Source organism: Oncorhynchus nerka, linkage group LG19, assembly GCF_034236695.1.
Source record: "Oncorhynchus nerka isolate Pitt River linkage group LG19, Oner_Uvic_2.0, whole genome shotgun sequence".
Classification (NCBI taxonomy): domain Eukaryota; kingdom Metazoa; phylum Chordata; class Actinopteri; order Salmoniformes; family Salmonidae; genus Oncorhynchus; species Oncorhynchus nerka.
The window spans coordinates 44,078,101-44,105,600 of NC_088414.1; the positions used below are offsets into that span (position 1 = coordinate 44,078,101).

A 27,500-nucleotide genomic window follows, 5' to 3' on the forward strand; every position below is an offset into this window, starting at 1 on the left:
GAGACAGGCCTGGGAGACAGCCCCGGGTTGAGACAGCCCCGGGTTGAGACAGCCCCAGGTTGAGACAGGCCCGGGAGACAGCCCGGGTTGAGACAGCCCCGGGTTGAGACAGCCCTGGGTTGAGACAGCCCCAGGTTGAGACAGCCCCGGGTTGAGACAGGCCCGGGTTGAGACACCCCCGGGAGACAGCCCCGGGTTGAGACAGCCCCGGGTTGAGACAGGCCCGGGAGACAACCCTGGGTTGAGACAGCCCCGGGTTGAGACAGCCCCGGGTTGAGACAGCCCCGGGTTGAGACAGCCCCGGGTTGAGACAGGCCCGGGTTGAGACAGCCCTGGGTTGAGACAGGCCCGGGTTGAGACAGGACAGGCCCGGGTTGAGACAGGACAGGCCCGGGTTGAGACAGCCCCAGGTTGAGCCCCAGGTTGAGACAGCCCCGGGTTGAGACAGACCCGGGTTGAGACAGCCCCGGGTTGAGGCAGCTCCGGGTTCAGACAGCCCCAGGTTGAGACAGCCCCGGGTTGAGACAGCCCCGGGTTGAGACAGCCCCGGGTTGCAAAACTAATACAATCAAGCGCTAAACCCACTTCAACCGGGGCCGGTCCGGGTCATTCATCAAATCCCCTCGATGTGATCACACCATGAATATATGTGACAGGCCAGACAATCGATTAGCAGAGAAAAACTCTCAAATAACCAATCGAAGGAGAGCCTGTGATGTGCTCAGTGACATCCCTGATACCTCATTGGCTCAGGTTACACCTCATTAGTATATCCCCCCATAATGTCCTCAAATGACCAGGAAAACGTGTTTTTCTCCCTTTCTCTCCATCTACGCAACTCTAATAGACTTTGATAATGAAAACGCATAGTCATTTAGGCTAAAAGAGGGCGACGCCATAGAGAAGGCTAGAGCACTCTTCTTTGTATCCGTCCCATTATGGTGTCTGTTAGAGCACAGGCAGGGCCATTGAGGTCAACTCCATTTTGAAGTAGTCACTTTTTTGTTCTTCTACTATTTCTATGAGTTGATAAACAAACTGAAAAGATGCGTACTGCCCCCTGGAGCGTGTTGTCTGAACAGGTATAAAGACAAGGATGGTGATTTACTGCCCCCTGGAGGGTGTTGTCTGAACAGGTATAAAGACAAGGTTGGTTATTTACTGCCCCCTGGGGGGTGTTGTCTGAACAGGTATAAAGACAATGATAGTGATTTACTGTCCCCTGGAGGGTGTTGTCTGAACAGGTATAAAGACAAGGATGGTGATTTACTGCCCCCTGGAGCGTGTTGTCTGAACAGGTATAAAGACAAGGATGGTGATTTACTGCCCCCTGGAGCGTGTTGTCTGAACAGGTATAAAGACAAGGATGGTGATTTACTGCCCCCTGGAGGGTGTTGTCTGAACAGGTATAAAGACAAGGTTGGTTATTTACTGCCCCCTGGAGGGTGTTGTCTGAACAGGTATAAAGACAATGATAGTGATTTACTGCCCCCTGGAGGGTGTTGTCTGAACAGGTATAAAGACAAGGTTGGTTATTTACTGCCCCCTGGAGGGTGTTGTCTGAATAGGTATAAAGACAAGGTTGGTTATTTACTGCCCCCTGGGGGGTGATGTCTGAACAGGTATAAAGGATGGTGATTTACTGCCCCCTGGGGGGTGTTGTCTGAACAGGTATAAAGGATGGTGATTTACTGCCCCCTGGGGGGTGATGTCTGAACAGGTATAAAGACCAGGATGGTGATTTACTGCCCCCTGGAGGGTGATGTCTGAACAGGTATAAAGACCAGGTTGGTGATTTACTGCCCCCTGAAGGGTGTTGTCTGAACAGGTATAAAGACCAGGTTGGTGATTTACTGCCCCCTGGAGTTATGGAATGTTTCCTCATGAGTATAATTCATTGGCTGATCCCTCCTGGTGATCTGCATGGAATTATAAATCCTTCCTTAACCCATCGGAAGTCCCACCAAGTTGACTACTTCAAAATGGTGAAAATCCTCAATGGCTCTGCAAATGCTAAAACAAGCTTTTGGGTACTAGAGTCTCCTATCTTTGTCTATGATCTCTGTCAGTCCATCTAAATCATCCCTTCCACCACAAACAAGCCACTGCTCCTCTCACCGTCCATCCATCTCCCCTCCCTCCCTCTTCCTAAGTGCCTCTCCTGTCTTCCCTCTGTTCTTCTCCATGTTTTATTGTAAAACTCCCCTAAGTTGGTCAAAGTTGGGGATGCAAAAATGCCCTGGTTTTCGTGAAATCTCAGTTGGAGGATTCCAGTAATCAGGATCGAATAAGCAGGAAATCTCTGAATCCCCCAACCAGGATCTCTGGAAAACCTAGACAGAGTGATACAGAGCACAAGTCATCACACCCAATACTTCTTTAGGTCAAATCAACACTGTTTCAGAACATCTGGGTGAATGCCACATATAAGCAGTAGCCTACATTTGACAGGAAACACATGGACACACCCAACATTACTGACGACACATGGACACATGGTTCTATACCCAACATTACTGACGACACATGGACACATGGTTCTATACCCAACATTACTGACGACACATGGACACATGGTTCTATACCCAACATTACTGACGACACATGGACACATGGTTCTATACCCAACATTACTGACGACACATGGACACATGGTTCTATACCCAACATTACTGACGACACATGGACACATGGTTCTATACCCAACATTACTGACGACACATGGACACATGGTTCTATACCCAACATTACTGACTACACATGGACACATGGTTCTATACCCAACATTACTGACAACACATGGTTCTATACGCAACATTACTGACTACACATGGACACATGGTTCTATACCCAACATTACTGACTACACATGGTTCTATACCCAACATTACTGACTACACATGGACACATGGTTCTATACCCAACATTACTGACTACACATGGTTCTATACGCAACATTACTGACTACACATGGACACATGGTTCTATACCCAACATTACTGACTACACATGGACACATGGTTCTATACCCAACATTACTGACGACACATGGTTCTATACCCAACATTACTGACTACACATGGTTCTATACCCAACATTACTGACGACACATGGACACATGGTTCTATACCCAACATTACTGACGACACATGGTTCTATACCCAACATTACTGACTACACATGGTTCTATACCCAACATTACTGACGACACATGGACACATGGTTCTATACCCAACATTACTGACTACACATGGACACATGGTTCTATACCCAACATTACTGACTACACATGGACACATGGTTCTATACCCAACATTACTGACTACACATGGACACATGGTACTATACCCAACATTACTGACTACACATGGTTCTATACCCAACATTACTGACTACACGTGGACACATGGTTCTATACCCAACATTACTGACTACACATGGACACATGGTTCTATACCCAACATTACTGACTACACATGGACACATGGTTCTATACCCAACATTACTGACTACACATGGACACATGGTTCTATACCCAACATTACTGACTACACATGGTTCTATACCCAAAATGACTGACTACACATGGTTCTATACCCAACATTACTGACTACACGTGGTTCTATACCCAACATTACTGACTACACATGGTACTATACCCAACATTACTGACTACTGTACGATATGAGATGAGTGTCAGATAAGGCCTGGGTCCCAAATGGCATCATATTTCCTACATTGTGCCTGGCTAAAAATAGTGCACTCCACAGGGAATTGGGTGCCATTTGAGGCGCACCTTGAGATATAGAAAGAAGTATGGTTCCCTAGAGAAGATGGATGTTATTGATAAAGGAATACTGGATCTCACTGCGGTGATGTCACAGACTGGTACAGACACGGGATGGAGGGTGTTACCATGGAGACAGAGACAAAGCTGAGGGCTAACCATTAAGAAGACCGATAGGGTGATAAGAGAATTACAAGGACAGAGAGGAGAGGAGAGGAGGAGAGGAGATTAAAGAAAAAAGAGGAAATGAGTTAGGAGAAAGGGAAGTGGAGGGGGAATTAGTGAAAAGTAGAGGACACGAGATAAAGGGGGAGAAAAGAGGCGAGGAGAGATGGAGAGAATATAAGAGAAGAGAGGACCATCGTTAGGCTGTTAACAGTGTTACAGGAGTATGTACTGTCTGGGGGGTCTGAGGTATGTCTGTCTTGATGGTGATAAAAAAGGTCCGTTTGAAGGTCAGCTAGGTCAAGTAAAGGTCATAGCAGTCAGATTAAACGAGATACCACACACACACGCGCGCACGAGCGCACGCACGCACGCACACACACACACACACACACACACACACACACACACACACACAACAACACACACACCCATATGCTACCGTTCAAAAGTTTGGGGTCACTTGGGGCGGCAGGGTAGCCTAGTGGTTAGAGTGTTGGACTAGTAACCAAAAGGTTGCAAATTCGAATCCCCGAGCTGACAAGGTACAAATCTGTCGTTCTGCCCCTGAACAGGCAGTTGGGGCTGGGGTTGGGGCTGGGGATTAGGGGTTTGGGCTGGGGTTGGGGCTGGGGATAGGGGCTTGGGCTGGGGATTAGGGGTTTGGGCTGGGGTTGGGGCTGTGGTTGGGGTTGGGGCTGGGGTTGGGGTTGGGGCTGGGGTTGGGGCTGGGGATTAGGGGTTTGGGTTGGGGTTGGGGCTGGGGGAAAGGGGTTGGGGAAAGGGGTTGGGGCTGGGGGATAGGGGTTGGGGCTGGGGGATAGGGGTTGGGGCTGGGGGATAGGCGATAGGGCTGGGGGATAGGGCTGGGGGATAGGGGTTGGGGCTGGGGATAGGGGTTGGGGCTGGGGATAGGGGTTGGGGCTGGGAGATAGGGGTGGGGGCTGGGGGATAGGGGTTGGGGCTGGGGGATAGGGGTTAGGGCTGGGGGATAGGGGTTGGGGCTGGGGGATAGGGGATAGGGCTGGGGTTGGGGCTGGGGGATAGGGGTTTGGGCTGGGGGATAGGGGTTTGGGCTGGGGATAGGGGTTGGGGCTGGGGATAGGGGTTGGGGCTGGGGGATAGGGGATAGGGCTGGGGGATAGGGCTGGGGATAGGGGATAGGGCTGGGGGATAGGGGTTGGGGCTGGGGGATAGGGGATAGGGCTGGGGGATAGGGCTGGGGGATAGGGATGGGGCTGGGGGATAGGGGTTGGGGCTGGGGGAAAGGGGTTGGGGCTGGGGGATAGGGGTTGGGGCTGGGGGATAGGGGTTAGGGCTGGGGGATAGGGGTTAGGGCTGGGGGATAGGGGTTGGGGCTGGGGGATAGGGGTTAGGGCTGGGGGATAAGGGGTTTGGGGTTGGGTCTGGGGTTGGGACTGAATATAATCCGTGTGACTGTGGAACGCTGGGAACCACAGAAGGTATCCGATAGTTTACACTGTAGGGAACTTCCGCGGTGATAAAGTTTTATGAAAACTTAGAGAGTTATAAAACTATTCACAAATGTATAAATATGGAATTTTCTACATTTGATGTACATTTAATGTATACATAATGTGGTTGAGTTCATGTGGAGAGAAGGAAAGAGAGAAAACAAAATATTTACATCTCGGTTTGCAGAGAGTGGAATGGAATGCATATCATGGAGGATTCTCCATGCTCATCAGTAACGATTAGGACCATGTCCATGTCAAAGGAACAGTCGAGGCCCTTGTGAGGACCGACCTTCCTGTACTGACATGCAGTCAACATCCAGTCAATAAGTCACAGTTCTACCAAGATCGGTCTCTGTCAGTCTCCTAACTTCTGCATCTAGATGTAAACATAGTCTGTCAGCAGGGAACAAACTCACTGAACTCTGAATCAAATGCTCTCACTTGCCAGACTTCAAGGTTGACAGTACAGCAATGACAAATACAGTATGTAGAAATGTATGTTATTTCACATTCTGCAGGTCCTTCGGTAGGTACAGTCGTTCACCAGCATGGTGACGAGGTTAACAGTACGCCGCATGAGTGAGAGGATTCTCCTGTGTCCCAAAATGCGCTGTTAGAATGTTTTATTAGAATGTTTTACTCTAATGTGTTGTTAGAATGTGTTATTAGAATGTTTTGTTAGAATGTGTTGTTAGAATGTGTTACTAGAATATTTTACTAGAATGTGTTATTAGAATGTTTTGTTAGAATGTGTTGTTAGAATGTGTTACTAGAATATTTTACTAGAATGTGTTATTAGAATGTTTTGTTAGAATGTGTTGTTAGAATGTGTTACTAGAATATTTTACTAGAATGTGTTATTAGAATGTTTTGTTAGAATGTGTTGTTAGAATGTGTTACTAGAATATTTTACTAGAATGTGTTACTGGAATGTGTTGTTAGAATGTGTTACTAGAATGTGTTGTTGGAATGTGTTACTAGAATATTTTACTAGAATGTGTTACTGGAATGTGTTGTTGGAATGTGTTACTAGAATGTGTTGTTAGAATGTGTTACTAGAATGTGTTGTTGGAATGTGTTACTAGAATGTGTAACTAGAATGTATAATTCCTCTCCTCTCCCCTCCTCCTCCCTCCCTCCCTCTCTCTCCTCTCCCCCTCCTCTCCTCCCCCCTCTCCTCTAACTAACTACATTCTTTTAAGTTATTTTCTCTCCATATCTCTTTTTGTTTTGTTGCCCAGCTCTCTAATGGCCTCGAATTAAACACATTTCAGTCTCACATGTCTCAGACTGTTTCTGCTCTAGTATTACCAATGGACGGAGACACAGTGGGCACAATTAAGATATATGACAGGGAGAGGGGGAAGGAGGTATGGGGGATGGATGGAGGGAGGGGGGATGGAGGAAAGGATGGAGGGAGGGATGAATGGAAGGAAGGGGGATGGAGGAAAGGATGGAGGGAGGGATGGAAGGTGGAATGAGGGAGGGATGGATGGAAGGAAGGGGGGATGGAGGTAAGGATGGAGGGAGGGATGGAGGTAAGGATGGAGTGAGGGATGAATGGAAGGAAGGGGGATGGAGGTAAGGATGGAGGGAGGGATGGAGGTAAGGATGGAGCGAGGGATGAATGGAAGGAAGGGGATGGAGGTAAGGATGGAAGGAGGGATGGAAGGAAGGGGGATGGAAGGAAGGGGGATGGAGGTAAGGATGGAAGGAGGGATGGAGGTAAGGATGGAAGGAGGGATGGAAGGAAGGGGGGATGGAAGGAGGGATGGAGGTAAGGATGGAAGGAGGGATGGAGGTAAGGATGGAAGGAGGGATGGAGGTAAGGATGGAAGGAGGGATGGAGGTAAGGATGGAGGGAGGGATGGAAGGATGGGGGATGGAGGTAAGGATGGAGGGAGGGATGGAAGGTGGAATGAGGGAGGGATGGATGGACGGAAGGGGGGATGGAGGTAAGGATTAGGGATGGAAGAGGGATGGAGGTAAGGATTAGGGATGGAGGGAGGGATGGAGGTTAGGATGAGGGATGGAGGGAGGGATGGAGGTAAGGATGAGGGATGGAAGGAAGGGGGATGGAGGTAAGGATGAGGGATGGAAGGAAGTGGTTACATCCTTGGCAGGGGAACATAAAAGAAGGAAATAGAGACATGATGGTCTGAAACGGAGCGTAGGAGCAAAAGGAGTATGGGACCTCCTCTCTTCTCTTTCAATCTCTATTCCTCTCTGTCTCTCCATCCCTCCTCTTTTTAGTCTCCCTCCCTCTTTCTCTCGTCTCTCTCTCGCCTTTCTCCCTCCCTCCTTCTTTCTCTTGCCAACCTCTCTCCTTCTCTCATCTCTCTCGCTCCTTCTCTCAACTCTCTCCATCCTTCTTGTCTCTCTCCCTCCTTCTCTCATATCCCTCCCTCCTTCTCTCGCTTCTCTCCTTCTTCCTCTCGTCTCTCTTGCTCCTTCTCTCGTCTTGTTCCTCCTTCTCTCATCTCCCTTCCTCCCTCCTTCTCCCATATCCCTCCCTCCTTATCTCACATCCCTCCCTCCTTCTCTCGTCTCGCTCCTCCTTCTCTCATCTCCCTTCCTCCTCCTCGTCTCCCTCCCTCCTTCTCTCGTCTCCCTCCCTCCTTCTCTCGTCTCCCTCTCCATTTCTTTCAGCACTATCACTGCAAATGCTTGTTGTCTTTCATGTGAAGCTCACAGCTGGAAGTCATTAGGAACATGAAAACACCGAAGGAGAGAAGGAGAGGGAATGAGCGAGAGAGAGAGGGAAAGAGAGAGAGGGTGAGGGAGATGGAAAGAGAGAGAGGGTGAGGGAGAGGAAAAAAGAGAGAGAGAGAGGGAGACGAGAGAAGGAGAATGGGAGGGAGAGAAAGACTTCTATATTTGGAAGAAATCAGACAGAAAGCTAATATCACTAATGACTATGGTAACATATATCCTCCCCAAAAACACACACACACCACAGCAACCACAATAACAACGCATCTAACCACTGTTTACCTGTCTGTGTGAGTGTAAAGCAAACATGTAGTAAATATGTAGTAGCGTGTAGTAACCATGTAGTAACCATGTAGTAACCATGTAGTAGCATGTAGTACCCATGTAGTAACCATGTAGTACCCATGTAGTACCCATGTAGTAACCATGTAGTACCCATGTAGTAACTGTGTAGTACCCATGTAGTAACCATGTAGTAGTGTGTAGTAACCATGTAGTAGTGTGTAGTGCCCATGTAGTACCCATGTAGTAACCATGTAGTAACCATGTAGTGCCCATGTAGTAGCATGTAGTAACCATGTAGTAGCGTGTAGTAACCATATAGTACCCATGTAGTAACCATGTAGTAACCATGTAGTAACCATGTAGTAACCATGTAGTAACCATGTAGTGCCCATGTAGTAACCATGTAGTAACCATGTAGTGCCCATGTAGTAGCGTGTAGTAACCATGCAGTAACCATGTAGTAGCATGTAGTAACCATGTAGTAACCATGTAGTACCCATGTAGTAACCATGTAGTAAACACATAGTAACCATGTAGTAACCATGTAGTAACCATGTAGTGCCCATGTAGTAACCATGTAGTAACCATGTAGTGCCCATGTAGTGCCCATGTAGTAACCATGTAGTAACCATGTAGTAACCATGTAGTAACCATGTAGTACCGTGTAGTAACCATGTAGTAACCATGTAGTAACCATGTAGTACCCATGTAGTAACCATGTAGTAACCATGTAGTAGCATGTAGTAACCATGTAGTACCCATGTAGTACCCATGTAGTAACCATGTAGTACCCATGTAGTAACCATGTAGTAACCATGTAGTACCCATGTAGTAACTGTGTAGTACCCATGTAGTAACCATGTAGTAACTGTGTAGTAGCGTGTAGTAACCATGTAGTAGCGTGTAGTAGCATGTAGTAATAATGTATATTACTGATAGAGATGTGATGCTGTATGATAGAGATGTGATACTGTATGATAGTGATGTGATGCTGTATGATAGAGATGTGATGCTGTATGATAGAGATGTGATGCTGTATGATGCTGTATGATAGAGATGTGATGCTGTATGATAGAGATGTGATGCTGTATGATAGAGATGTTATACTGTATGATAGAGATGTGATGCTGTATGATAGAGATGTGATACTGTATGATAGTTATGTGATGCTGTATGATAGTGATGTGATGCTGTATGATAGAGATGTGATGCTGTATGATAGAGATGTGATGTGATACTGTATTGCAGTGATGTGATGCTGTATGATAGTGATGTGATGCTGTATGATAGAGATGTGATGCTATATGATAGAGATGTGATGCTGTATGATAGAGATGTGATGCTGTATGATAGAGATGTGATACTGTATGATAGAGATGTGATGCTGTATGATAGAGATGTGATGCTGTATGATAGAGATGTGATGCTGTATGATAGATATGTGATGCTGTATGATAGAGATGTGATGCTGTATGATAGAGATGTGATGCTGTATGATAGTGATGTGATATGATAGATATGTGATGCTGTATGATAGAGATGTGATGCTGTATTTTTTAAAAATTTTTACCTTTATTTACTACGCAAGTCAGTTAAGAACAAATTATTATTTTCAATGACGGCCTAGGAACAGTGGGTTAACTGCCTGTTCAGGGGCAGAACAACAGATTTGTACCTTGTCAGCTCGGGGATTTGAACTTGCAACCTTTCGGTTACTAGTCCAACGCTCTAACCACTAGGCTACCCTGCCGACCCGATATGTGATGCTGTATGATAGATATGTGATGGTGTATGATAGATATATGATGCTGTATGATAGTGATGTGATGCTGTATGATAGAGATGTGATGCTGTATGATAGATATGTGATGCTGTATGATAGAGATGTGATGCTGTATGATAGTGATGTGATGTGATACTGTATGATAGAGATGTGATGCTGTATTACAGTGATGTGATACTGTATGATAGTGATGTGATACTGTATTACAGTGATGTGATACTGTATGATAGAGATGTGATGCTGTATTACAGTGATGTGATGCTGTATGATAGTGATGTGATGCTGTATGATAGAGATGTGATACTGTATGACAGTGATGTGATGCTGTATGATAGAGATGTGATGCTGTATGATAGAGATGTGATGCTGTATGATAGAGATGTGATACTGTATGACAGTGATGTGATGCTGTATGATAGAGATGTGATGCTGTATTACAGTGATGTGATGCTGTATGATAGTGATGTGATACTGTATGACAGTGATGTGATACTGTATTACAGTGATGTGATACTGTATGATAGAGATGTGATGCTGTATTACAGTGATGTGATGCTGTATGATAGTGATGTGATGCTGTATGATAGAGATGTGATACTGTATGACAGTGATGTGATGCTGTATGATAGAGATGTGATGCTGTATTACAGTGATGTGATGCTGTATGACAGTGATGTGATGCTGTATTACAGTGATGTGATACTGTATTACAGTGATGTGATACTGTATGATAGAGATGCGATGCTGTATGATAGAGATGTGATGCTGTATTACAGTGATGTGATGCTGTATGACAGTGATGTGATGCTGTATTACAGTGATGTGATACTGTATTACAGTGATGTGATACTGTATTACAGTGATGTGATACTGTATGATAGAGATGCGATGCTGTATGATAGAGATGTGATACTGTATGACAGTGATGTGATACTGTATGACAGTGATGTGATGCTGTATGACAGTGATGTGATGCTGTATGATAGAGATGTGATACTGTATGACAGTGATGTGATGCTGTATTACAGTGATGTGATGCTGTATGACAGTGATGTGATACTGTATGACAGTGATGTGATGCTGTATGACAGTGATGTGATACTGTATGACAGTGATGTGATGCTGTATGATAGAGATGTGATGCTGTATGATAGAGATGTGATGCTGTATGATAGAGATGTGATACTGTATGACAGTGATGTGATACTGTATGACAGTGATGTGATGCTGTATGATAGAGATGTGATGCTGTATTACAGTGATGTGATACTGTATGATAGAGATGTGATGCTGTATTACAGTGATGCATACATGTATTATTTCCTCTGTAGATAATGAGGCCGTAGATAATGAGGCCGTAATAATGAGGCCATATGTCCCAAACCAGGAGGATGGAGAAATGTGACTTTGACTACAGAAACCTTTTCTTCTTCTTTAGAGGGGTCTTTAAAAGGGTCTTTAGAGGGGTCTTTAAAGGAGTCTTTAAAGGGGTCTTTAGAGGGGTCTTTAAAGGGGTCTTTAGAGGGGTCTTTAGAGGGGTCTTTAAAGGGGTCTTTAGAGGGGTCTTTAGAGGGGTCTTTAAAGGGGTCTTTAGAGGGGTCTTTAGAGGGGTCTTTAAAGGGGTCTTTAGAGGGGTCTTTAAAGGGGTCTTTAGAGGGGTCTTTAGAGTGATCTTTAAAGGGGTCTTTAGAGGGGTCTTTAAAGGGGTCTTTAGAGGGGTCTTTAGAGGGGTCTTTAAAGGGGTCTTTAGAGGGGTCTTTAGAGGGGTCTTTAGAACCCGTCCTATAACCTCATATATAATAGATGTGGGACGTCACTGTGAAATCTCATCCCATTATCATCAGACTCAAACCTTCCTTCTCTCTTTCCTTCCTCCTCTCTATTCATTATGCACTGAAAAGGGCGGGGGGAGACAAGGAGAGAGGGAGAGGAGTGTAAAGTCAAGTCAAAGCCAGGATCAGAGGGAGATAAAGGAATGGATGAAGGGATAGTTGAAGGAATGGATGAAGGGAAGTTATTTATTACACTTTGGATGGTGTATCAATACACCCAGTCACTACAAAGATACAGGCGTCCTTCCTAACTCAGTTGCTGAAGAGGAAGGAAACTGCTCAGGGATTTCACCATGAGGCCAATGGGAACTTTAAAACAGTTACAGAGTTTAATGGCTGTGATAGGAGGAAACTGAGGATGGCGCAACAACACTGTAGTTAATCCACAATACTAACCTAAATGACAGAGTGAAAAGAAGGAAGCCGGTACAGATACAAAATATTCCAAAACATGCATCCTGTTTGCAACAAGATACTAAAGTAATACTGCAAACAAATGTGGCAAATAAATTAACTTCATAAAAAAAATATATATATATTTTACCTTTATTTTACTAGGCAAGTCAGTTAAGAACAAATTCTTATTTTCAATGACGGCCTAGGAACAGTGGGTTAACTGCCTGTTCAGGGGCAGAACGACAGACTTGCCAGCTCGGGACCTTCCGGTTGCTAGTCCAACACTCTAACCATTAGGCTGCCCTGCCGCCCCATGTATTCTTGTCTTGAATACAAAGTGTTATATTTTGGAGCAAATCCAACACATCACTGAGTACCACTCTTCATATTTTCAAGCATGTGGTGTCTACATCATGTTTTGGGTATGCTTGTCATCGGCAAGGACTAGGGACTTTTTCAGGACAAAAAATAAACGGAATAGAGCCAAGCACAGGCAAAATCCTAGAGGAAAACCTGGTTCAGTCTGCTCTCCACCAGACACTGGGAGATGAATTCCCCTTTCAGCAGGACAATAACATACAACACAAGGCCAAATCAATCTACAGTGGAGCTTACCAAGAAGACAGTGAATGTTCCTGAGAGGTCTAGTTACTGTTTCGACTTAAATCTGCTTGAAAATCTATGGCAAGACCTGAAAATGGTTATCTAGCAATGATCAACAAACAATTTGACAGAGCTTGAAGAATTTTGAAATTAATAAATGGGCAAATAATGTACAATCCAGGTGTGGAAAGCTCTTAGAGACGAATCCATAAAGTCGCACAGCTGTAATCGCTGCCAAATTATTGCATCTCTTTAACCCCCCCTCTCTTTAACCCCCCCCTCTCTTTAATTAACCCTCCCCTCTCTCTCTCCCCTCCCACCTCTCTCTCTCCCTCCCCTCTCGCTCTCCCCTCCCCTCTCCCCCACTTCTCTCTACCCCCTCTCGCATTTCCCTCATAGAACTAGATATCTGAATATAGAACTAGCTATCTGAATATAGAACTAGCTATCTGAATATAGAACTAGCTATCTGAATATAGAACTAGCTATCTGACTATAGAACTAGCTATCTGAATATAGAACTAGCTATCTGACTATAGAACTGGCTATCTGACTATAGAACTAGCTATCTGAATATAGGCCTATATACACTAATGGTTCTCTCTCTCTAGTCTAATACCCCTGGTTTCCCTCTCTCTAGTCTAATACCCCTGGTTCCCTCTCTCTCTCTAGTTTAATACCCCTAGTTCCCTCTCTCTTCCATCACTCTTCTATCTTTGGGCTAAGTATGGATGATGGGGTGGGGAGGGAGAGGCTGAGAATGGCTGGAGAAAGACTGAGGGGAGGCTGAAGGGAGGCTGAGTGGAGGCTGAGGGAGTCTGGGGAGAGGCTGAGGATGTCTGGGGAGAGGCTGGGTGAGACTTGTGAGAGGCTGAGGGGAGGCTGAGGGAGTCTGGGGAGAGGCTGAGGGAGTCTGTGGAGAGGCTAAGGGAGTCTGGGGAGAGGCTGGGTGAGTCTTGTGAGAGGCTGAGGGGAGGCTGAGGGAGTCTGGGGAGAGGCTGAGGGAGTCTGTGGAGAGGCTGAGGGAGTCTGTGGAGAGGCTGAGGGAGTCTGTGGAGAGGCTAAGGGAGTCTGTGGAGAGGCTGAGGGAGTCTGTGGAGAGGCTGAGGGAGTCTGTGGAGAGGCTGAGGGAGTCTGTGGAGATGCTAAGGGAGTCTGTGGAGAGGCTAAGCGAGTCTGTGGAGAGGCTGAGGGAGTCTGTGGAGAGGCTAAGGGAGTCTGTGGAGAGGCTAAGGGAGTCTGTGGAGAGGCTAAGGGAGTCTGTGGAGAGGCTAAGGGAGTCTGTGGAGAGGCTGAGGGAGTCTGTGGAGAGGCTAAGGGAGTCTGTGGAGAGGCTAAGGGAGTCTGTGGAGAGGCTAAGGGAGTCTGTGGAGAGGCTAAGGGAGTCTGTGGAGAGGCTGAGGGAGTCTGTGGAGAGGCTAAGGGAGTCTGTGGAGAGGCTAAGGGAGTCTGTGGAGAGGCTAAGGGAGTCTGTGGAGAGGCTGAGGAGTCTGTGGAGAGGCTAAGGAGTCTGTGGAGAGGCTGAGGGAGTCTGTGGAGAGGCTGAGGGAGTCTGTGGAGAGGCTAAGGGAGTCTGTGGAGAGGCTGAGGGAGTCTGTGGAAAGGCTGAGGGAGTCTGTGGAGAGGCTAAGGGAGTCTGTGGAGAGGCTGAGGGAGTCTGTGGAGAGGCTAAGGGAGTCTGTGGAGAGGCTGAGGGAGTCTGTGGAAAGGCTGAGGGAGTCTGTGGAGAGGCTAAGGGAGTCTGTGGAGAGGCTGAGGGAGTCTGTGGAGAGGCTAAGGGTGAAGAAGGAAGTGAAGAAGTCGAGATCTAAAATCATAAAATAATGGAATAATAAAATAATGGAATAATGAAATTGAAAAGCAGAAGGTGCTACGCTAAGCATTAGAAACAAGTCATGCATTTATTATTATCATATATTTATTATTATCATGTATTAATTATTATCATGTATTTAGTATTAATTATTATCATGTATTTAGTATTTAGTATTATCATGTATTCATTATTATCATGTATTCATTATTATCATGTATTTAGTATTATCATGTATTTATTATTATCATGTATTTAGTATTATCATGTATTTAGTATTATCATGTATTAATTATTATCATGTATTTAGTATTATCATGTATTTAGTATTAATTATTATCATGTATTTAGTATTATCATGTATTTAGTATTATCATGTATTTAGTATTATCATGTATTTAGTATTTATTATTATCATGTATTTAGTATTATCATGTATTTAGTATTATCATGTATTTAGTATTATCATGTATTTAGTATTTATTATTATCATGTATTTAGTATTTAGTATTATCATGTATTTAGTATTTATTATTATCATGTATTCATTATTATCATGTATTCATTATTATCATGTATTCATTATTATCATACATTTACATTTAAGTCATTTAGCAGACGCTCTTATCCAGAGCGACTTACAAATTGGTGCTTTCACCTTATGACATCCAGTGGAACAGCCACTTTACAATAGTGCATCTAGGTCTTTTAAGGGGGGGGAGAAGGATTACTTTATCCTATCCTAGGTATTCCTTAAAGAGGTGGGGTTTCAGGTGTCTCCGGAAGGTGGTGATTGACTCCGCTGTCCTGGCGTCGTGATGGAGTTTGTTCCACCATTGGGGGGCCAGAGCAGCGAACAGTTTTGACTGGGCTGAGCGGGAACTGTACTTCCTCAGTGGTAGGGAGGCGAGCAGGCCAGAGGTGGATGAACGCAGTGCCCTTGTTTGGGTGTAGGGCCTGATCAGAGCCTGGAGGTACTGAGGTGCCGTTCCCCTCACAGCTCCGTAGGCAAGCACCATGGTCTTGTAGCGGATGCGAGCTTCAACTGGAAGCCAGTGGAGAGAGCGGAGGAGCGGGGTGACGTGAGAGAACTTGGGAAGGTTGAACACCAGACGGGCTGCGGCGTTCTGGATGAGTTGTAGGGGTTTAATGGCACAGGCAGGGAGCCCAGCCAACAGCGAGTTGCAGTAATCCAGACGGGAGATGACAAGTGCCTGGATTAGGACCTGCGCCGCTTCCTGTGTGAGGCAGGGTCGTACTCTGCGGATGTTGTAGAGCATGAACCTACAGGAACGGGCATGTATTTATTATCATGTATTTATTATTATCGTGTATTTATTTAAGCCTTCATCAGAAGGTCTGGCACCCGCTCGTCAGGACAGGAAGTGTTGTATCCACTGAGGTGCACAACACTGTCTTTGTATCTGAGAGAGTGGGTGGTATACAATTGTTCTATCTTTTTGTTGCCAGACTAGATAACAACGCTGTGACTATTGATCAACCAATCGGGCGGTTTGAGGAATATAGAGGAAAGATCAATGCGTTTGATTAGATCTATGTATCAGCCTGGACAGCTGGTGGGGCGGACCTGTTTCACTGCTCCCCCTCCCTCTCCCCCTCCCTCCTTCCCCCTCCTCCCCCCGCTCCCCCTCCCTCTCCCTCTCCCTTTGTTCCCCTCTCTCAATCCATCTCCACCTCCTTCCCTTCCCCATCCTTCTCCTTCCCCCTCCCTCCTTCCCCCTCCCTCCTTCCCCCTCCTCCCCCTCCCTCCTTCCCCCTCCCTCTCCCCCTCCCTCCTTCCCCCTCCTCCCCCCCGCTCCCCCTCCCTCTCCCCCTCCCTCCTTCCCCCTCCTCCCCCTCCCTCCTTCCCCCTCCTCTCCCCCTCCCTCCTTCCCCCTCCTCCCCCTCCCTCCTTCCCCCTCCTCCCCCCGCTCCCCCTCCCTCTCCCTCTCCCTTTGTTCCCCTCTCTCAATCCATCTCCACCTCCTTCCCTTCCCCATCCTTCTCCTTCCCCCTCCCTCCCTGTCTCCCCCTCCTTCTCCTTCCCCCTCCCTCTCTCCCCCTCCCTCTCCCCTCCTTCTCCTTCCCCTCCCTCCCTGTCTCCCCCTCCTTCTCCTTCCCCCTCCCTCTCTCCCCCTCCCTCTCCCCTCCTTCTCCTTCCCCCTCCCTCCGTCTCCCCCTCCTTCTCCTCCCCCCTCTCCCCTCCCTCTCCCCCTCCTTCTCCTTCCCCCTCCCTCTCTCCCCCTCCCTCCCTCTCCCCCTCCTTCTCCTTCCCCCTCCCTCCCTCTCTCCCCCTCCCTCTCCCCCTCCTTCTCCTTCCCCCTCCCTCCCCCTCCCTCTCTCCCTCCCTGAATTTGTGAAAAGGATTGTTTTTAAAGATCTTTGCCATTGGACCGGAATGTGTCTCTTTCCGCATTTAAAGGGAGAGGAGAAGGGGTGGTTGTGTAGGATAAGACGAGGGCCTGTGACAACCCCTTATAAACACAGAACAACCCAAAACAAACACTCTCTGGATCCAGGGGTAAACCAAGAGCCCTGGGTCGGCACAGACCACTGACTCACACCAACACCCACCAACCACAAACACAGCCCAACACAATCCCTCCCTTTGAGACAAGAAATGCCCTTGCGCTTGTGTTTGTGAGTGAGTGAGTGAGTGAGTGAGTGAGTGAGTGAGTGAGTGAGTGAGTGAGTGTGTGAGTGAGTGAGTGAGTGAGTGAGTGAGTGAGTGAGTGAGTGTGTGAGTGAGTGAGTGAGTGAGTGAGTGAGTGAGTGAGTGAGTGAGTGAGTGAGTGAGTGAGTGAGTGAGTGTGTGAGTGAGTGAGTGAGTGAGTGTGTGAGTGAATGAGTGCGTGCATGCGTTTGTTGTATGTGTGTGTGTGTGTGTGTGTGTGTGTGTATGTGTGTGTGTGCGTACGTGCGTGTGTGTGTGTTTGTGTGTGTGCGTGTGTGTGTGTGTGAGTGCGTGCGTGCGTGCATACGTGTGTGTATGTGTGTGTGTGTGTGTGTGTGTGTGTGTGTGTGTGTGTGTGTGTGTAATATAACAGTGTTGTTCTAAGAGATGGCTCTTGGTTTCCTGACCAGGGTAAAAAAGCCTTTCAGCCTTATGTAAACATTTATGTTTTAGCGTCATTTAATTTATGCGTCTATAAAGGAACACACAGCATGCTGGGAGGCAGGGGGGGGGGTAGAAGACAGGCTGGGTTTATTAAATACACCCTCAGTCAGTAAACACTGTCTCCTAGGATTACTGGGACACACAGAGGATACTGCGCTCAGCCACATCACTGACCTACGAAGGGAACCTCGGTATAGAACATAGTCACCAGACTGTGAATACTGCAGCATTAGGCTGTCAAAGGAACACACACACACACACAGTCATATTATTCTCACTTCAAGGTTGAAGAAATCCATTCATAACATCACCTTCCTAAGTAACAACATAGTACGTTTGAGTGTTTGCCTTCAAAAGTACAGAAAGATCTGGGAGAAAAAAATGGACAGATGGAACACAGTGTAGGAACAGTTAAATGTTAAGTGACCAAGAGGTAGATTCTTCTGTATATTGACCCTGTCACCCATCACCCTCTCCTCTCCTCTCACCTCTCCTCTACCCTCTCCTCTCCTCTCTCCTCTCCTCTCTCCTCTCACCTCTCCTCTACCCTCTCCTCTCCTCTCTCCTCTCCTCTCTCCTCTCCTCTCTCCTCTCCTCTCACCTCTCCTCTCCCCTCTCCTCTCCTCTCTCCTCTCCTCTCACCTCTCCTCTCCTCTCCTCTCCTCTCCTTTCTCCTCCACCCTCTCCTCTACCCTCTCCTCTCCTCTCCTCTCCTCTCTCCTCTCCTCTCTCTCCTCTCCTCTCTCCTCTCCTCTCCTCTCTCCTCTCCTTTCTCCTCTACCCTCTCCTCTCACCTCTCATCCACCTCCTCTCCTCTCCTCTCCTCTCCTCTCCTCTCTCTCCTCTCCTCTCCTCTCCTCTCCTCTCCTCTCCCTCTCCTCTCCTCTCCTCTCCTCTCTCTCTCCTCACACCTCTCCTCCACCCTCTTCTCTCCTCTCCTCTCTCCTCTCAACTCTCCTCCACCCTATCCTCTCTCCTCTCCTTCCCCCTCACTCCCCTCCCCTCTCCTTCCCCCACTCCTCTCCCCTCCCCTCTCCTCTCCCCCTCTCTCCTCTCCTTCCCCCTCCCCCTCTCCTTCCCCCTCTCTCCTCTCCCCTCTCCTCTCCCCCTCTCCTCTCCTCTCTCCCCTCTCCACCCTCCTCTCTCCTCTCCTCTCCCCCCTCTCCTCTCCACTCCCCTCTCCCCACTCCTTCCCCCTCTCCCCCCTTCTCCTCTCCCCTATCCTCCTCTCCCCCTCTCCTCCTCTCCTCTCCCCCTCCCCTCTCCCCCTTCTCCTCTCCCTATCCTCCTCTGTGTGTCAGAGTAGCTCCAATACTACACTACCAGGGGACATCCTAACTACTGCTGTGTGTGTCTAATGAAATCAACGGAACCCCAAGAGGTCAAAGGTGAAACAATTGTTCAGCTGCCCCCTCCCTATCTCCTCCTGACCGTTAACCCCTGACCCCAGACCCCTGAGGCCGGTTAGCAGACCTGACCTGACCCCTGGGGGGGGGTGACCCCTCGGCAGAAGGGGAAGGGGTTACATGCCCTTGTCAGATGGCTCTGTCCCTACAAAGGGACATTAATGTGACATTGAGGGAGGGAGGGAGGGAGGGAGGGAGGGAGGGGAGGAGAAGGAGAGAAGGAGAGAGAGGGGGACAGGGAGAGAGAGAGGGGGACAGGGAGATAGGAGGAGAGAGAGGAGAAGAAGAGAGAGAAGGACAGGGAGAGAGGAAGAGAGAGAGGGGAGAGGAAGAGAGAGAGAGGGACAGGGAGAGAGGAAGAGGGAGAGAGGGACGGGGAGAGAGGAAGAGAGAGATAGGGACAAGGAGAGAGGAAGAGAGAAAGGAAGAGAGAGAGAGAGAGAGAGAGAGAGAGAGAGAGAGAAAGGGACTGTATGTTTATGATTGTTGCCCTCTCTCTGACAACAGACTGAGCAGGTCTACAGGTCTACAGGTCTACAGATCTACAGGTCTACAGGTCTACATGCCTACAGATCTACATGTCTACAGATTTACAGATCTACAGATCTACATGTCTACAGATCTACAGGTCTACACGTCTACAGGTCTACAGATCTACAGATCTACATGTCTATAGATCTACAACATGTCTACAGATCTACAGATCTACATGTCTACAGATCGCTCTCTCTCTCATTCTCTCTTTCCTTCTTTCTCTCTCGGTCTCTCTCTGTCTCTGTCTCTGTCTCTGTCTCTGTCTCTCTGTCTCTGTCTCTCTGTCTCTGTCTCGCTCTCTCTCTGTGTCTCTCTCTCTCTGTCTCTCTCTCTTTCTCTCTCTTTCTCTCTCTCTGTCTCTCTCCCTTTGTCTCTCTCTCTGTCTCTCTCTCTCTCCATCCCTCCCTCATGTTTTCCCTCTCAATTCAATTCAAGGGGCTTTATTGGCATGGAAACATGTGTTAACATTGCCAAAGCAAGTGAAGTAGATAATATACAAACATGAAATAAACAATAAATATGAACAGTGAACATTCCAATCACAGAAGTTCCAAAAGAATAAAGACATTTCAAATGTCATATTATATATATACAGTGTTGTAACAATGTGCAAATAGTTAAAGTACAAAAGGGAGAATAAATAAACATAAATATGGGTTATATTTACTATGGTGTTTGTTCTTCACTGGTTGCCCCTTTCTTGTGGCAACAGGTCACACATCTTTCTGCTGTGATGGAACACTGTGGAATTTCACCCAATACATATGGGAGTTCATCAAAATCGATTTTGTTTTCGAATTCTTTGTGGGTCTGTGTAATTTGAGGGAGATATGTGTCTCTAATATGGTCATATATTTGGCAGGAGGTTTGGCAGTGCTGCTCAGTTTCCACCTCATTTTGTGGGCAGTGAGCACATAGCCTGTCTTCTCTTGAGAGCCAGGTCTGCCTACGGCGGCCTTTCTCAATAGCAAGGTTATGCTCACTGAGTCTGTACATAGTCAAAGCTTTCCCTAAGTTTGGGCCAGTCACAGTGGTCAGGTATTCTGCCACTGTGTACTCTCTGTTTAGGGCCAAATAGCGTTATAGTTTGCTCTGTTTTTTTGTTCATTCTTTCCAATGTGTCAAGTAATTATCTTTTTGTTTTCTCATGATTTGGTTGGGTCTAATTATGCTGCTGTCCTGGGGCTCTGTGGGGTCTGTTTGTGTTTGTGAACAGAGAACCAGGGCCAGCTTGCTTAGGGGACTCTTCTCCAGGTTCATCTCACTGTAGGTGATGGCTTTGTTACGGAAGGTCACTTCCTTTTAGGTGGTTGTAGAATTTAACGGGTCTTTTCTGGATTTTGATAATTGGTGGGTATCGGCCTATTTCTGCTCTACATGATTTATTTGGTGTTCTACGTTGTACACTAAGGATATTTTTGCAGAATTCTGCATGCAGTCTCAATTTGGTGTTTGTCCTATTTTGTGAATTCTTGGTTGGTGAGCGGGTTCTATAACTGATTCTCCCTCTCTCTCTCCCTCCCTCCATTTAGGTCAGGTAGGTCGTGTCTACACTTGACACTTGCATGCGACTATCATAATAGGTAGATCACATTGAAAAGACGGGTGTACACGCACCCAAAAGTGGCTTTGTGGTCTGATTGTGTTCAGATCTGTCTGACCTCTTCAGGGGGAGTGGTCAGGCGATGCATCGTATGCAGATTTCTCCTCAGTCTGGACCAATCAGACTACCGAAAGAACATACAGTGAGTGACGTCATCAGCAGTCCTCCCACAATTCTCCATAAAACGTGTGTTTTGGAGCCGAAATAGACCTTTTCATTACAACATCGGAGGAAATATGTTCCTAGCATGTGAGGAAACGTGTTTGCTGGACACATAAATGCTAGCCAGCTAGCTAATATTTAGAAAAATATGTTTTTGTGTTTGGCTAGAGTTATCCTGTTTGCAATCCCTTTAGCGTTAATTGCTAGCTGGTTAGTTAGCTACAGAGGTTAGCTGGCTACTTAGCTACAAAAGTTAGCTGGCTAGGTAGCTAAAGAGGTTAGCTTGCTGGAGATACAGTAGTTAGCTGGCTAGTGAGCTAAAGAGGTTAGCTTGCTGGAGACACAGTAGTTAGCTGGCTAGTGAGCTAAAGAGGTTAGCTGGCTAGTTAGCTAAAGAGGTTAGCTTGCTGGAAATACAGTAGTTAGCTGGCCAGTTAGCTACAGAGGTTAGCTGGCTAGTTAGCTACAGAGATTAGCTTGTTTGAGATACAGAAGTTAGCTGGCTAGTTAGCTAAAGAGTTTAGCTACTGCTATCAGTTGTTCTATTATTATCATGTGGTTCCTATATAGAATGCATAGTGACATTTGAATATGGCGTAGGAAAAAGGGAATCCAGACACACTGTGGACACGGTAGACACATTTAAATATAGGTATAGATGCATAACGAGCTGTATGGACTGTCAAGTCTAGACACGGCCGTAGAGTGTTGTCTCTCTCCCTCTCCCTCTCCCTGTGTGTCTCTCTCTCTCTCTCCCTCTCCCTCTCCCTGTGTGTGTCTCTCTCTCTCTTTCTTTCTCTCTCTCTCTCTCTCTCTCTCTCTCTCTCTCTCTCCCTCCCTCCCTCCCTCAGGAAGAGTGTTGTCTCCATGTGAAGGGTGATATAGTAAACTATGAGGATATCCCGGTACAGCCCGCTGCGGTTGGCTCTGGTATTGGGTTACCCTGCATACTATCATATTATGGACAGAGAATATTTCATACCAGAGAGGGTCAGTGTGTGTGAGTATGTGTGTGTGTGTGTGCGTGCGAGTGTGAGTGTGTGTGTAGGGCCGTCAACTTCAAAGGAAGAGAGAAACTAAAAGACAGGGTAATAATCCTCCACACTAAAGTCTCTGTAGCAGGAATCAGTTCTTTAAGTAGGGTGAGACAGAGGGCAGGAACCATCAACAACATCTCACGGGTTTTGACTTCAGATTCTGACGTTTATTCACATTTATCCAAACGTCAAACTTCTAAGTTGTTTTTTGACACCCTGGGTTGTTCCTTCTGCTGCGGCTTCTCCTTCATTCATACTGAATGGTTCAGTTAGGGGTTAAGGTTTGGAATAGAGTTTAACACATTAAGTTAGGATATTCATACTGAATGGTTCAGTTAGGGGTTAAGGTTTGATATTCATACTGAATGGTTCAGTTAGGGGTTAAGGTTTGATATTCATACTGAATGGTTCAGTTAGGGGTTAAGGTTTGATATTCATACTGAATGGTTCAGTTAGGGGTTAAGGTTTGCTATTCATACTGAATGGTTCAGTTAGGGGTTAAGGTTTGATATTCATACTGAATGGTTCAGCTAGGGGTTTAGGTTTGGAATAGGGTTTAACACATTCACACTGAATGGTTCAGGTAGGGGTTAAGGTTTGGAATAGAGTTTAACACATTCATACTGAATGGTTCAGTTAGGGGTTAAGGTTTGATATTCATACTGAATGGTTCAGTTAGGGGTTAAGGTTTGATATTCATACTGAATGGTTCAGTTAGGGGTTAAGGTTTGATATTCATACTGAATGGTTCAGCTAGGGGTTAAGGTTTGATATTCCTACTGAATGGTTCAGTTAGGGGTTAAGGTTTGGAATAGAGTTTAACACATTCATACTGAATGGTTCAGTTAGGGGTTAAGGTTTGATATTCATACTGAATGGTTCAGTTAGGGGTTAAGGTTTGATATTCATACTGAATGGTTCAGTTAAGGGTTAAGGTTTGCTATTCATACTGAATGGTTCAGTTAGGGGTTAAGGTTTGATATTCATACTGAATGGTTCAGTTAGGGGTTAAGGTTTGGAATAGAGTTAAACACATTCATACTGAATGGTTCAGTTAGGGGTTAACGTTTGATATTCATACTGAATGGTTCAGTTAGGGGTTAAGGTTTGATATTCATACTGAATGGTTCAGTTAGGGGTTTAGGTTTGGAATAGAGTTTAACACATTCATACTGAATGGTTCAGTTAGGGGTTAAGGTTTGATATTCATACTGAATGGTTCAGTTAGGGGTTAAGGTTTGATATTCATACTGAATGGTTCAGTTAGGGGTTAAGGTTTGATATTCATACTGAATGGTTCAGCTAGGGGTTAAGGTTTGATATTCCTACTGAATGGTTCAGTTAGGGGTTAAGGTTTGGAATAGAGTTTAACACATTCATACTGAATGGTTCAGTTAGGGGTTAAGGTTTGATATTCATACTGAATGGTTCAGTTAGGGGTTAAGGTTTGATATTCATACTGAATGGTTCAGTTAGGGGTTAAGGTTTGCTATTCATACTGAATGGTTCAGTTAGGGGTTAAGGTTTGATATTCATACTGAATGGTTCAGCTAGGGGTTTAGGTTTGGAATAGGGTTTAACACATTCACACTGAATGGTTCAGGTAGGGGTTAAGGTTTGGAATAGAGTTTAACACATTCATACTGAATGGTTCAGTTAGGGGTTAATGTTTGATATTCATACTGAATGGTTCAGTTAGGGGTTAAGGTTTGATATTCATACTGAATGGTTCAGTTAGGGGTTAAGGTTTGCTATTCATACTGAATGGTTCAGTTAGGGGTTAAGGTTTGATATTCATACTGAATGGTTCAGCTAGGGGTTAAGGTTTGGAATAGAGTTTAACACAAAGCAATCTAACATGACTGCCTAGTACTGCGATTGAACACGCGACCCTGGGCGCCGGAGCTCGCCGGTTTACGTCCGTCCCACCATCCCCGTCCACTGCGCCCTAACCCAAGCCTACTGGATGGTAATAGCGCTCAGCGTTTCCCCCGGGTGGCGTGTTGTGAAAGGGATCTCAGGATGTCCTCGGGACCTGGCTAGGCTGGACAGACATGCACACTCACACACCGCGGTAAAAAATTAGCTTTATATTAAATATTCAGACATTGCTCGTTAATACCTCTTCAACAGAACATGGCAGGATTATATAAATTATAAATATATAAATTAATATATAAATGACATTTTGAATCAGCTGACAGGCAATAGTCCTTGTTTTCTCAGTTTCGTTCCATTTTCAAAAAAGTGACTTTAAAGTAATTTCATTGGCTGATTCTCAGAATACTTACAGTCATTTCATTGGCTGATTCTCAGAATACTTACAGTCATTTCATTGGCTGGCTCTCAGAATACTTACAGTAATTTCATTGGCTGGCTCTCAGAATACTTACAGTCATTTCATTGGCTGGCTCTCAGAATACTTACAGTCATTTCATTGGCTGATTCTCAGAGTACTTACAGTCATTTCATTGGCTGATTCTCAGAGTACTTACAGTCATTTCATTGGCTGATTCTCAGAATACTTACAGTCATTTCATTGGCTGATTCTCAGAGTACTTACAGTCATTTCATTGGCTGATTCTCAGAATACTTACAGTCATTTCATTGGCTGATTCTCAGAATACTTACAGTCATTTCATTGGCTGATTCTCAGAGTACTTACAGTCATTTCATTGGCTGATTCTCAGAGTACTTACAGTCATTTCATTGGCTGATTCTCAGAGTACTTACAGTCATTTCATTGGCTGATTCTCAGAGTACTTACAGTCATTTCATTGGCTGATTCTCAGAGTACTTACAGTCATTTCATTGGCTGACTCTCAGAGTACTTACAGTCATTTCATTGGCTGATTCTCAGAGTACTTACAGTCATTTCATTGGCTGATTCTCAGAGTACTTACAGTCATTTCATTGGCTGATTCTCAGAATACTTACAGTCATTTCATTGGCTGATTCTCAGAATACTTACAGTCATTTCATTGGCTGATTCTCAGAATACTTGCAGCTTTAATATCGTCTTAAAAGTTGAATTGTAACTTAGTGTTAACTGAATTACTATTTTATTAGGATCCCCGTTAGCTGTTGTTAAAGCAGCAGCTACTCTTCCTGGAGTCCACACAGAACACAGAACACACAACATGACACATGACAGAATACAGAACATCAATAGACAAGAACAGATCAAGGACAGAACTACATACGTTTTTTTAAAGGCCACATAGTTTGTGTGTATGTATGGATATGTTGTCTATCTAGGTCCAATAGAGGAGAGGCGTGGTGCCGTGAGGTGTTGCTTCATCTATAGTTTGTGTGTATGTATGGATATGTTGTCTATCTAGGTCCAATAGAGGAGAGGCGTTGTGCCGTGAGGTGTTGCTTCATCTATAGTTTGTGTGTATGTATGGATATGTTGTCTATCTAGGTCCAATAGAGGAGAGGCGTTGTGCCGTGAGGTGTTGCTTCATCTATTGTTTGTGTGTATGTATGGATGTGTTGTCTATCTAGGTCCAATAGGGGAGAGGCGTTGTGCCGTGAGATGTTGCTTCATCTATAGTTTGTGTGTATGTATGGATATGTTGTCTATCTAGGTCCAATAGGGGAGAGGCGTGGTGCCGTGAGGTGTTGCTTCATCTATTGTTTGTGTGTATGTATGGATGTGTTGTCTATCTAGGTCCAATAGGGGAGAGGCGTTGTGCCGTGAGATGTTGCTTCATCTATAGTTTTCTACCAGGTTTTCTGGTTCTGAGCAATATGAGATGGAAGGACGTTCCATGCATTAATGTCTCTATACAATACTGTACGCTTTCTTGAATTTGTTCTGGATTTGGGGGACTGTGAAAAGACCCCTGGTGGCATGTCTGGTGGGGTAAGTGTGTGTGTCAGAGCTGTGTGTAAGTTCACTATGTAAACCATTTGGGATTTTCACCACAATGTTTCTTATAAAAAGAAGTGATGCAGTCAGTCTCTCCTCAACTCTGAGCCAAGAGAGACTGGCAGCACAGTATTTATATCAGCCCTCTGATTACAATGAAGAGCAAGGCGTGCTGCTCTGTTCTGGACCAGCTGCAGCTTAACTAGGTCTTTCTTTGCAGCACTCGACCACAAGACTGGACAATAATCAAGACAAAACAAAACGAGAGCCTGCAGAACTTGCTTTGTGGAGTTTGGTGTCAAAAAGGGGTCGTTGGTGGGAAGGGTGTACAAAACTGGCCCTGGGGTACCCCTATATGGGTGGTTAGTGTACCCCTATATGGGTGGTTAGTGTACCCATATATGGGTGGTTATATTGGTGGTTAGCGTACCCCTATATGGGTGGTTAGTGTACCCATTTATGGGTGTTTATATTGGTGGTTAGCGTACCCCTATATGGGTGGTTAGTGTACCCCTATATGGGTGGTTAGTGTACCCCTATATGGGTGGTTAGTGTACCCCTATATCAGTGGTTAGTGTACCCCTATATGCGTGGTTAGTGTACCCCATTATCAGTGGTTAGTGTACCCCTATATTGGTGGTTAGTGTACCCCTATATCAGTGGTTAGTGTACCCCTATATGGGTGGTTAGTGTATCCCTATATCAGTGGTTAGTGTACCCCTATATCGGTGGGTAGTGTACCCCTATATTGGTGGTTAGTGTACCCCTATATTGGTGGTTAGTGTACCCCTATATGGGTGGTTAGTGTACCCCTACATCGGTGGTTAGTGTACCCCTATATTGGTGGTTAGTGTACCCCTATATTGGTGGTTAGTGTACCCCTATATGGGTGGTTAGTGTACCCCTATATCG

At 45.8% G+C, this 27,500-nt stretch overlaps 2 protein-coding genes across 2 annotated transcripts in view; both read right to left on the bottom strand.

Annotated features, from left to right (window-relative positions):
- dchs1b (dachsous cadherin-related 1b) overlaps nt 1-27,500 on the bottom strand; it is a 286,096-nt gene that overhangs the window by 97,646 nt on the left and 160,950 nt on the right. The window lies entirely within an intron of this gene.
- LOC135562371 (dynein heavy chain-like) lies at nt 10,051-12,825 on the bottom strand. The gene is made up of 3 exons (XM_065004594.1): nt 12,816-12,825; nt 11,595-11,999; nt 10,051-11,535 (listed from the first exon to the last, which is right to left on the bottom strand). The coding sequence occupies exons 1-3, from the start codon at nt 12,823-12,825 to the stop codon at nt 10,163-10,165; spliced, it is 1,788 nt and encodes a 595-aa protein (XP_064860666.1). The 3' UTR covers nt 10,051-10,162.

Coding starts and splice junctions, on each gene's coding strand:
- LOC135562371 (XM_065004594.1), bottom strand. Junction 11,536..11,594: donor CACATTTCTCCATCCTCCTG/GTTTGGGACATA, acceptor CATTATCTACAG/AGGAAATAATACATGTATGC.